Genomic DNA, 12,632 nt, shown 5'->3' on the forward strand with positions numbered 1-12,632 from the left:
TTCTCAGGGGACCTTAAAGGAACCGTTGGAGGTGTGAACTGGGGGTCTGCAGTGGAAGGAGGGAATTGAAAAAAATCCCCCCTGCTTTCATTGGTGGAAATTTGCATCTGGATTTAGCCCTGTGCATCAGCTACTTAAGATATTTTTTTAAAAAAAGAACACTTGAGGGGTCATTCATGGAATCTCCAGTATCTTTCCTGGTTTGGCTGTCTTCCTGTGACCTGAGTGGGTCATGACCCTCTTGACAAGAGCTTCTACTTGGCATGCAGAAGGCCCCACATTCAATTCCTAACATCTCCAGTAAGGATTAGGTTGTAGGTGATGCGAAAGACTTCAGCCTGAGACCCTGGAGAGCCACTTCCTGTCCGAACAGACAATACCGACTCTGATGGACCGATGGTTTGATTCAGTATGAGGCAGCTCCTCTAACTGGAGTTGCTGGGGATTGAACCTGAGATCTCCTGCGTGCCAAGCAAGTGCCCTGCAGCTGACCTATGGCCCCACCAAAGCTCAGAGGACTGTAAAGCAGCTGGAGCCCTGCTTGCCCCCCAGCCCCCTCTTGCACTCCCCTTCCCTTTCAGGCTGCACACAGCAGTTGAAAGAGAAGCCCAGTCAAAACTTCCAAGGCTTCCAGAACCTGCTTTGATTTTCTCGGCATCTTCCATCATCCGTCCCAGGGTGGATTTTGAAGCAGAGTGGCCCAGAGGCAGGCTGGATTAAGGGGGGGAATAAAACCCACCTTTGCCCTGGGGACAGTGGAGAAGAAGGGTCATCTACTGGGGTCACTCCCCCCCCACACCCTTTCCTCTCCTGGATGCAAAGAAGGTGGCTGTAATTAGCTGCCCTATTCCAGGAGGCCAATTCGGTTACTTCCACATCTGAGCTTCGGCTCCGTCTGATACTTTAAGGGGATAGAAGGCCCTGATAAGGTGCTTGTGGTCTCATCCAATCTATATGGAAATGAGCAGGGAGGTTTCTGGAGTTGGGGCACCCGAAATGTAAAGGTCAAATTATCCGAAAGATCCCTGCTTCCACTTGGCAGCAAAATGAGGCCCAAGACAGCCAGTAGGTTGGCAAACCTTCGTCGTGCCCTTTGAAGACGGAATTCCAAATGAAAAGAAGAAAGCAAGGATCAGTGATGGAATTATTAGCTCAGTCTGACAGCAGGCGGAGAGTGCGGCCACCGCTCAGCTCTTTGGGCTACTGACTTGCCTATCTGAGCATCTCCTCATGAGCTAACAACATCCTTGGGGCAAACCAGGCAGCTGCCAATGATGCCCTCAAAGAAACTCCCCAAGAGGCTGCAGCCCCAATGAAATCTGACTGGCACTTCTGGTTTTCGAATGAATGAACAATGAGCCCTGCAGGATTGGACTGAAGGTCTGTCCTGTGTTTGCAATGGACAGATGCCCATTGGGAAGCTCACCGGCAAACAGGAAGTGGTGGCCATTCCCCCACCCCCGCATCTGGTCTCCAGAGGTAAAGACTGCCCCGAACCACAAACATTCCCATTCTTAGTGCTTATGGTTAATAGCAGCTGATAGGCCTGTCTGCCATTCATTTGTCAAATCCTGTATGAAGGACAGAATTGCCTTAATGGGTCAGCCTGAAGGGATCACCCAGTCCAGGATCCTCTTCCCCCCAAAGGGCCAGCCAGATGTTCTTGGGAAGCCCAGAAACAGAGATGGAGGCAATCCGTTTTGATGGCGACCTGTGGAAGGTTCCTAAGGCTTCTTCCCTAGAGATGCCCAGGTGAGGGGCAAGTGCAGCACCTCCCCTGTCTGGAGCTTGGTTCTGCCTCCCACCGGGGAGCTTTCACACAAGCACAGGGTTGCATATCCCTCTGGAATTTTCTTTGCAAAATGTCTTCCCTGACCCTTCCGTTACAAACACTCCTGGACTTGTTTCAGGGACAGGTTGCTGTTATGTAACAACCACTGACATGTCCTCTTCCTGCTTCCTGGGTCACCTGGAAGAGGTGCTTAAATATCCTTTTGCCTTGCCCTCAAAAAGGCCATCAGCCCTGACTAGGGCCTTAAATGTCGGGGCCATCACTGTGAATGAAACCCAGAACCACCACCCCCCTGCAGCCCCTGCAATACTAATATCGCCTCTTGTGATTGTTGGAAGATGAGCTGCAGCATGCCGCAAAGCAACAGTTATGGCCAGATGGCTATTCCAGAGCCAGTCTGGTGTAGTGGTTAAGTGCGCGGACTCTAATCTCGGAGAACCGGGTTTGATTCCCCACTCCTCCACTTGCACCTGCTGGATGGCCTTGGGCAAGCCATAGTTCTCTCAGAACTCTCTCAGCCCCACCTACCTCACAGGGTGTCTGTTGTGGGGAGGGGAAGGGAAAGGAGTTTGTAAGCCGCTCTGAGACTCCTTTGGGTAGTGAAGGGCGGGGTATAAATCCAATCTCTCTCTCTCTCTCTCCCTCCCTCCCTCCGTCCCTCCATCATGCCCAGTGATGTACTTACTTAGCTAGCTTTTTAAACCCGATGGCTCTCTTCTTGGTAGGTGTGCCATTGACGCCCTTCCAGACATGCGTGTTCCAAGGGTCAGGCTGGGAAGAGAAAGAAAAGGCCTGACTGAGGAGGAAGAGGAGTTTGAGATGAAAACTGATGGGCCTCTCATGACCACAAGCCAGAATAATTCTGTAGTGGAAACTAATCGGCATTAGAGAAATCGGGAATGACTCGGGAATGACAAAGAGCAAATAACAGTGCAATCCTAAGGAGAGTTACTCCAGTCAAAGCCCACTGAAATGAATGAGCTTAGACTGGAGCAACTCTCTTTAGGATGGCACTGTAAGGGTGCAGACAGCCATAGAGGAATCAACATTGCTCTTTGTTCCTGGCACTAGAGCTCAGCTTTCCTCCTCAGTCACTCTTGAAATGACACATATAGCCTCTGCAACAAACACAGATTTCTTTACTGTTTGGTCCTTATTCAGTTCTTCCGGGGGTCAGCTTAATCAGTTTGTTAAAAGGGCCATTTGTACAAATGAGAGCAGATGGAGACAGTCAAAGCCAGCACGGTGTACTGGTCAGGGTGTTGGACTGGGATCAGGGGGACTCAGGTTCAAATTCCCACTCTACCTTGGAAACTTGCTAGGGTACCTAGGGCCAGTCACACGCTTTCAGCCCAACATACCTCAGAGGGTTCTTGTGAAGATAAGATGCAGGAGAGGAGAATGATGTGAGCTGCTTTGGGTCCCCATTGCAGAGAAGGTGGGGCATAAATGAAGGAAGTCAATAAATACAAAGCACTGCTTATGTTACTATATGGCCCAGCAGTCACATTGTGCCTAATTTTGTTTTTAAAAAGAACAGTAATAGTTTAATTGAAAAACTGCTTTGGGATGGGAAGGGGACGAGCTTCATGATGTCATAGGTGCCCAGCCAATCAGGGCTGGGCACAGCCTTTTCTGCTTCAGATGGGCAGAACTTGTCAACTACCCAAGTTCAGTTCTCCAGAGAAGAGTGTGCATGTGACCACAATATAGTGAGTATACTTTCTGGAGGAGACAGCTCCTGTTTTAATGTCAGTGTAGGCTGACTCTAACTGAGTGCAGGGACTCTAAAGGGGGCTGGGCAGTGGTTCAGTGGGGCAACCCTATTGCTGTCTCCTAACTCTGTGGACAGACACATTATAGCAAATACCTAAAATGTGACAAATGTCAATATTCATACACAATGGTTGACAATTCCAGATAAGTGTTGTGCATGCCCTAAAATATGTATCTATTTCTCCCACTCTTCAGAACACATACTAGTGAATGTTGACATACTCATAGGGAAATGTCAATATTCTCCATTTTATCTTAATTTCTGAACATTCCCAAAATTTGCCTGAGACATTCTCTGAAGTTCTTAGGGCCACATTAAATGTTGCAATGGTATTCCTGGATCAGTTCCTCCTGATGTGTTTTACGCTCCTAAAAATCAGATGGCGGGGACAATTCAGGAGGGGACAGTGACATTTGGCCATGGTGACAGAAGATTAAACTCTTCCCTCTTTACAATTTTCCTGATCGAAACCTGCCTTCCTGGGATGCAGTCAGAGAAAGAAGACTTTTAAAGACAGGCTGCACCTACTGGGGGGAAAGGGTTAATGCAGCCGGGGGTGTGTGTGGAGTGGGGGACCACAGAACATGCCTCCTTGCCCTAGGTCATGACCCTGATTCAAAGCACTTTGTCTATGACTGCTTTTCAGAGTCAAAAACACATGGGGTGGGGATTTCAGTTCTGGAAGTCTAACATAATGCTTGCTTCTTGCACACAACTTTGGCAATCACAGTACACCTTGTTGTGCATGAAAATGACCTTTAAATCTACTCAGTAGTGATGGTGCTTCAGAATGGTACCATGGACAGCACCAGGATCTTCCTTGCTGGCAGGATACATATGAAGTCCACAAGAAATCTCCAGGTGGCTTTGCAGTTTGTTTCATGGAAGGAATGCAAACCAGGGACAGTGGTCACACCAAGTTTTTTTTGACAATCTTCAGCAATGCAGAACTTGCGGTGGCAACTGTGGACCCAGGTCCACCGGCAACTATTTCGATGCATCTCCCACCTCTCTCCTTTGGCCAACCCCTGATTGCAGCAGTGGGACACCGAAACACACAGTACCTGGTACTCAAAGGAAGGGGTGAGCCTGTAGTTGAGCATTTCCTGATGGAAGACGGGGGTGATGCTGCCAGACATTGGGGGGACGATCCACACCCAGTCAGCGGGGCACCCTCCCCGGCAACGATATTCATTCTCCATGTGCTTGATGAAGGACTCGGTGGCAGAGTGATGGTCCACAATGGTCACCTTGTCGCTCTGTAGAGGAGGGAGGACCAGGTAAATTCTTTCTAAGAAAACAGACATATAAGATCCCAGACTGCCTGGGCCACATTCCCTCCAATCTGAAAATATTTCCTGGATGCTTGCAGGGTGAACGTGGGCATGGTGCTAAGGCACGTGGAGCTCACTGCAAGACTTGTCCCACTTCCTTTATCCACTCTTGTCCCTTGACCAGCCTCCCTCATGCTCATTTCTCCCTCCTCCTATATCATAAAGCCTATGAGAAAAAAATTACATGTGTGCTCTTTTTTTGTCCCACAAATGGAGGCAACCTCAAAGGCTTATCCACAAGATGCTACACTGCCCCCCCCACACAATACATGCACACATATGAAGGTTCTTCATTGTATGTTTATGTGGTCTTCATGTGTATGAATGCAAAGATGGGCTTTGTGGCAATGATGCTGGACAACACACCCGGCAGCTGGTTTTGCTGCAGAACTGTTCCCTGGTACCTGGAAGCTGTACAAGACAGCAATGTTGATCTCCACCAATGCCTGGTCCTTCCACAGCGAAGATGTCTTCCGCATGTCCAAGTTCATCTTCTTGGCAACTTCCTGCAATGCAAGAAGAGTGAAGATCTGCAACTCAATATGGAATGAAACTGCCTCAGTTGGGGAAATGGGCAATTGGCTTGCATGTGAAGTCAACACATCTCAAAGGGAGAAAGAGGATGCATTCTGGCAACTCTCTCTTTGTGTCTGGATTCAGCTCCAGCCAGAAGTGCTCCTCTTCACAGTTATTTGCTGCCAGTCCTCAGGCCGGAGGGAGAAATGGCAGCAGCCAGACACCCTTCCACTTCGCCTTGGAATGAGCTGCAATTGGGAACCAGCTCCTCTTCTTCCAGATGCCTCCTGAAATCAGCTAGGCTACGGGGGAATAGGCAGAAGCCAGATACCCTTCCACCATGCCAGGGCGGCGATCTTACTGGGAAATCCCTTGATGAGCACCTTTTAAATGAAACTTTAACTTGTTTTTGTTTCTGTAAGCTGCTTTGGGAATCAATTTTGGGCTGAAACAAAAGTATATAAATAAATATCCGGACACTGCAGCAAATCTGACCATCAGAATAAAGTTTTGGGGATCTGAACATTATAACCTTGGTCAATGAAAGTTGAAACATCTGTCCCCTATCTTAGTGACAACATTTGACACTCAAGTATTCTAAATTCACATCTATATACTGAAACTCAGGCCCTCCTAACATTCAGATCTGACCAGTGTGAACTTGACTTTTGGAAGACCCATTCATTTTGAGTCCCATTCATTCTGAGTATTCAATTTTAGCAGAGATAGCACTGTGGAAGTATACTCATTGCATTTTGTGCACTTTTACAACCTTCTCCTGTATGATCAAGCTCAGGGGAAACATTGCAATTTTTAACTAAAGCCAGCTTCGGACAACGTTGACTGGCCTGTTCATGCATCTGTTATTTTTTTTAATCAGGGCTGTTCTCAGAGTTGATTGGCTAGCCCTGGAGCAGTTTTTAAAATGTAGAAAACAAACAAACCCCCAAACCAAAAATGCCCATCAAATGTTTGAGCACATAATTGCACAAGGCACATGAAAAACAAAACAAAATGGACAGCTTACCTGAAGCAGGTTGAGGAGAGAAAGATGAGTGACAGCTTTGGATCTGGAGGCTTCGTATGTGGCATAAGACCATAAGGTAGGGGAAAGCTAAGACCATCATCTAACAACAAAACCTGACAGCACTTCTGTCTGAAGGCACATCTGTACCCAGTTTTCATGCTTCCTCATAGGTTTTTACTGCTTCCTCTGGTCAGATTTCTACCCACTCCAAGAGCATGCATCATCCCTTATGCCTTAAAGCAGATGACATTTCTTGGTTTACCTCCAGGATGTTGTAGCGAGAATTATCGCAGTAATCACGGACTCCGATCTCGGTCCCCATGTACCAGCCACTAAAGGGGCAGGCTGAGAACTCCAAGCCTCCGATCTCCAGCAGCATATTGGAAACAGCTGGCAAACCATACCACTGCAGCCCTAAGTCTTTAAACCATGGAAATCTGGAAAAAAATAAATGAAGACCAGAAGGGCAGCCTCAGCCTAGGGTCAACTACTGGTTCCCTACCTTGCTGGACCTGCTGGTTAGACGCAGGGTACTTGAGGCCATTGTAGCCAAATTTGGATGTAGCAACCCTTGATCTTTCTGGCTTGGGAAGTCAGGAGAATGGCTAACCTGGTGTTATCAAGGTCATAAAGACTCGAAGACCTGCTGACATCCCTCAGTATGTGAAGCATATTGCTGGAGGAGAAGGCTACCTAGGCCACACTCTGTGGCTTCCAGAGTTCTGCCTTCCAGCCTGGCACCTTGACTTTAACCTATCTGCCTGCTTCTGAGATATCTGTGGCTCAGTGGCAGAATATACATGCTCTGCATGCAGAAGGCTCCAGTTTCAAAGCCTGCTACCTCTAGTTAAAAGTGCTGAGAAAACTTTTTCTCTGAGTGGGACTCTGGAGACTTGTCACCCCACAAACTTGGCAATACTGAGCTAGGTGGAGGAACAGCCAAGACTCAGCCTAAGGCTGCTTTACAACCTCTTCATACGCTCACCCTTGGCTTGAGCACCTGGCGCTCAAGGAAGGGCTGTGGCTCAGTGGAAGAGCCTCTGCTTTGCATGCTGAAGATCTCAGTTTCAATCCCCAGCCTCTCCAGTTAAAAGGGACCAGGCATTAGGTGATGTGAAAGCCATATGCCTGGGATGCTGGAGAGCCGCTGTCAGTCTGAGTAGACAATATGCCTGAAATGCTGGAGAGTCGCTGTCAGTCTGAGTAGACAATACCAACCTGCCAGTGGTCTGATTCAGCATGGGGTACATTCCTGTGTGACCTTACGAGCTTTCCAGTGAGACAAGGCATTCTGACTTACTTGGGATGCCGAATGGGTACTTCCAGCACCAGCTCAGGTGGGATTTCGAAGAGTTCCGGGTCATTGCCATTAGCCTGGAGGAGGAGCGGCAGGATGTCAAAGCGGCCCCTGGGAGGCTTCCACCCTTGCTGTATGCAGATCTGTACCCAAAATAAGAGTATCTGGTTGATTACTTTCCGTATGGTACAGCATCAACGGCATCCAGGCAGGCTGCACTTGGTGTGGCTGGCAGGAGCCTGAAAGGTGGTCGCTTGGCCCAGTCTGCAGGGTACAGGAGCCTGCGACTAAAGCCCACAGCCTTTCTCTCCCCACCCCAAACCAAATCTGACAAAGTTTGGGGTATTTGGTTTGTCCAGTCTTGTGAGTCCAAAGGTGGACCCAATGTGGTCCCCCCCCTCCATCCTGTTTTGAGCATTTCATCCAATTTCTCACTCATATTGCTAATTTTATTCATTGCTGTCTCCCTCAGCCAATGTGGTCTAGTGGTTCAAATCCCCACTGGTATCATGGGAAGCTTGCTGGGTGACCTTGGGGCCAGTTGCACACTCTCAGCCTAACATACCTCACAGGTGGTAGGATAAAATGGCGGGGAAGGGAACAATGTAAGCTGCCATGGGGAGAAATGCAGGAAAAAATGGAAGTAAATAAATACAACCCCTCCTGATTTTTTCTACTCTCACCTCCCTTTTCTTCTATAAGCCTATGGGAAAGGATATGTCTTTTAATATGTATATTTACAGTGCTCAGTGACTTTATCTAGTTACTTCATTAATCCCCCACTTTATTCTCCAATGGGGATGCAAAGTGACTTAGCTTATACCGGTTTTATTTATTTTTTATTTTATTCTTAATACCATATTCTGTCCCCAAAATACCCTCCTCTCTGGCATGCTACCTTTCTGTATGGAGGGCCGCTATTTATTTCATGCATTTTTGTACGGGTTTGCATTCACTCGTTTGTGCTTCTGTTTTCAGTCGGAAGTTGCCCAGCGCAGAAACAGTTCAGGGCCAGTTCCCACATTACAGGTCCTTTATGCACCCGTGTGTCTGGTCAACAGATGTGATCTGGGAGTTTTGTGGTCAGAACTTAATTCCCAGGCATGCATTGGGCCTGATACTGTTTGCAATCATGTCACGGGGGCAGGGGGAGAAGGAACTGACGCCTCCCCGCCATCCCATTTTCCCCAACTGAAACGGCCCACAAAGTTGCTCTTGGCCCCATTGATAATGTAACTCTTAGGTGAATGTAAGTTTTCCCAAAGCTGGAAACAGTGGCTCCCCGGGACGAGTCCAGGTTAGGAAAACAGCAATGGAGGGGGGAAGCTTAAGATCCCTGGAAGCTGGTGATCCCTGGCCCTAAAGATATCCAGCTGCCCTTGACCAGAGCCAGGGCATTCTCAGCCCTGGTTCTGACCTGGTGAAAATCTCTGCCAACTTCCATCAGGGCCCTGCATGCCTTAATGCAATTCCGCAGGGCCTGTAAGGCAGAGACGTTCCGCCAGGCTTTTGGTTGAGGGCAGCAATGGTTTCCATCATCGCTGGCAACCTCCCCATTCTGCCCACTTCAGCATCCTCCTTAACCTGCCCATGAGATAGAAGAACAGCCCAGAGTAGGTTTTGGATTAAATTATGGATGCCATCTGGAGACTATTAAATTAAGATTAACTGATTGCTGATTTTAATCTGTAACTCTGTATTGTTTTTAACCTGTTGTAAATCGTGTGCCAACCTAGCAGTTCGAAAGCAAGAAATTGCAAGTAGATAAATAGGTACCACTTTGGTGGGAAGGTAACAGCGTTCCGTGCACCTTGGTGTTTAGTCATGCCGGCCACATGACCACGGGAACGTCTTCGGACAGCGCTGGCTCTTCGGCTTTGAAACGGAGATGAGCAACGCAACCCTAGAGTGAGATTCAACTGGCTTTCAAGCAGGGGAACCTTTACATTAACCTTTTAAATCGTGTACTCAGGGATTGGGCGATCCAGAAATTTAATCCAACAACAACAACAACAATAATAACACCCTTGCCCCCCACACTACAGCCCCAGTATAAATCAGGCTACCGTGTGCCAGGGAATTAAGCCCCAAGCGGGGAACTCCCAGAGCACATTTGATTTATAGGACTTGTGGAGGACATGTGGGGGAAGCAAGGACTTTGTAATGTGTCAAGAACAAGACCAGCAAGGAAAGTCTATCATGGATTGTATTGAGCCCCTAGAGACAGCAGCCCTGAAGCCTTCCCCTTTGAGACTCACGTCAAGGTTGGCTTTGCTGACTTTGTGTCTTTGGAAATATGGTAGGTGCTGCTATTCCAGTGACCTTAAATCCGTAATGGCAACAAAGGGCAACGTGTAATTATGTGTGCCTTCCACTCTCTCACCCACTGACCTCTGTCAGCTCAATATTGGCCGGGTCTCCCAGGATGGTGCCTTCTGGCTGCTTGTAGCCAGCATATCGGATGAGCTGAGAGTTCCAGACTCGGAAGTCATGTTTGCCATCCGTCCTCTGGGGGAATATGGTGATGGCAGACCTGGAGCAAGGAAGGAAGAATGCAGGAGGCTGATGTCAGCAGTGCCAAAGCAAGAGCCCCCAAGATAAGCAGTGAAGCAGTGGGCTGTGATGGCATTCTGTTGGGAGCCACAAACCTTGAAATGTGATTCTTGCAGAGGGACTGCAGGACACTCCTCTCTCTGCACCACCTAACCGACAAGCCACATATGGGTACTGCTGTACCACTGAAGCCACACACAATCAGCCCCTCCCCTAGCCACCGGCCAAGGTCCCACTGGACATAGTGAACCAGTGTCAGGGATGTACCACTGCAGATACCAGGTGAAGGTTCACCAGACAGAATGTTCCCTCCTACAAAAGGAAGCCAGCTGCACCTAGAAACCTAGCCAGGAGGAAGAGTTTTTACCTAGACTTCTCCCTGACATGCTAGTTTTTTACATGTGGGTACTATTTTAACAAGCATTCACTCATGTGAGACACTCCCCTCATCTAATGGTACAGCCCAGACACAGATCTACAATCTTGGTTGAAATTAGAAAGTAGTGGTTAAGAGGGCCCCTGCAACTCAAGGAAGGCGTCAACAGCCAAGCTGACGCTAAGTTAACCTACGGCAGCTCTAAGGGGAGTAGACTGTGGCCCTAATTCAGTTTTAAAGTACCAATAAGAACTGTGATGGGTCGTGAGAGTCTGGTCCTTGCCTGTTTCTATAAAGGGGCACTGGTGGCGGGTTGCCTGTGGCTGGTGTTCCTGGGAATCTTTGCCTTCCTTCGGCTTGCCTGCTCCCCCCTCCTGCCCCCACCAGTTGACCAGACCTGGGCACGACAACTCAGAAGGTTGGCAGAGGAAGCAGATCCTGGCTACGCAATGATATTTTACAGAATGACACTTTTCACATAAGAACCACTTGTTGGATTGAAACAAACACAGATATGTTTTCAGAGAATCCACATTTTCAGAGAAGCCCAACCACATTGCATACACACATACACAAACACACACAGAGCTTCACAAACTGTATGGTGCACCTGAGGTTCCCTTTGTTAGTGGCGTATTTTATGTGGTTGCAAATGTAGTTGAACATCCCGTGGGCGGTGGTGCAGTCCCGGGCATCGAACACCTGAAAGAATTCAAAGCCACAGTGTGATAAAATTGTTCCTGTATCTCCCCTAGCCTGATCTCATCAGATCTCGGAAGCTGAGCAGGGTCAGCTCTGGTTAGTATTTGGATGGGAGACCACCGAGGAAGTCCACGGTTACGACACAGAGGGAGGCCATGGCCAACCACCTCTGAACGTCTCTTGCTTTGAGCACCCCATCAGGGGTCATGGCAAGTCAGCTGCACCTTGACGGCACTTTCCACCACCATCTCCCCTAAACTAAAAATGACCCTTGTGCAACTCACTCAGGCTTTAACTAAAACAGAGGTTGGATGATGCAGGATTGGATCTTCAGAGCTATGGTAACTAGCGGTTGCCGTCCCTTTCCCTGCTTTAGATAGGGCTGTGGTGTGTGTGCGTGCGGGGGGGATTTGACCCTTATCCCCGAAACTCAAACAAGCCCACACTCGAGAGCCACTATTTGCTCTACAAGGTAGCTTGCAGGCAATGTTCCCTCTAAGCTGTGGAGTCTTGTGAGCAAAAATTCCACTTTGTGAGCTCCTGACCTTAAAGTTGTGAGCAAGCAATTTGGCTACTGCATAAATTAGTTTGCTCTGGAGCCATCCTTCCTGAGCTCAGACAAAAATCTGTAAGCTGGAGACTAAAAAACTGTGAGCTAGCTCACACTAACTCAGCTTAGAGGGAACACTGCTTGCAGGTCTGTTTCCTCTTCTGGGGCATACAGCAACCCACGGGATGGGGGTGTGGAAGAATGGGGTACCCTCCCCGCCCATGCAGTCATAATCCAAATCTCCCCACCGCGCATACTGGCTGCTATTTACCAATTCCCCTCCAAAAAAATCCAAAGAAGAAGAAGTAGAAGAGATTGGATTTGCTCAGGCTTTAACTAAAATAGAGGTTGGATGATGCAGGAGTGTATCTTCAGAGCTATGGTAACTAGCAGTTGCCGTCCCTTTCCTTGCTTCAGATAGGGCTGTGGTGTGTGTGTGTGTGTGGGGTATTTGACCCTTATCCCCGAAACTCAAACAAGCCCGCACTCGAGAGCCACTATTTGCTCTACAAGGTAGCTTGCAGACAATGCTCCCTCTAAGCTGTGGAGTCTTGCCCAAGGAGTAGGGAATCAAACCTGGTTCTCCCAGATTAGAGTCCACGCACTTAACCACTACACCAAACTCTATGCCAGCGGTCCTCAGTTATAGCTGAGGAGAGGGAGGCTGGCAATTACTTTTACTCTATTGGATGCTTTGGTTTTGGAGAG

General features: G+C 48.4%; 1 protein-coding gene across 1 annotated transcript in view; it reads right to left on the minus strand.

Moving 5' to 3' along the window:
* The window catches only part of NOS1 (nitric oxide synthase 1), a 93,941-nt gene that overhangs the window by 28,656 nt on the left and 52,653 nt on the right, over positions 1-12,632 (minus strand). Inside the window, exons 6-12 of the mRNA XM_015413420.1 lie at positions 11,283-11,374; positions 10,135-10,276; positions 7,747-7,886; positions 6,709-6,883; positions 5,308-5,409; positions 4,634-4,828; positions 2,478-2,563 (exon numbers count right to left, since the gene is read on the minus strand). Coding sequence (XP_015268906.1) covers positions 2,478-2,563; positions 4,634-4,828; positions 5,308-5,409; positions 6,709-6,883; positions 7,747-7,886; positions 10,135-10,276; positions 11,283-11,374 — 932 coding nt within the window. The remainder of the gene's footprint in view (positions 1-2,477; positions 2,564-4,633; positions 4,829-5,307; positions 5,410-6,708; positions 6,884-7,746; positions 7,887-10,134; positions 10,277-11,282; positions 11,375-12,632) is intronic.

This window comes from Gekko japonicus, unplaced genomic scaffold (genome assembly GCF_001447785.1).
Source record: "Gekko japonicus isolate JY-2015 unplaced genomic scaffold, Gekko_japonicus_V1.1 scaffold85, whole genome shotgun sequence".
NCBI lineage: Eukaryota > Metazoa > Chordata > Lepidosauria > Squamata > Gekkonidae > Gekko > Gekko japonicus.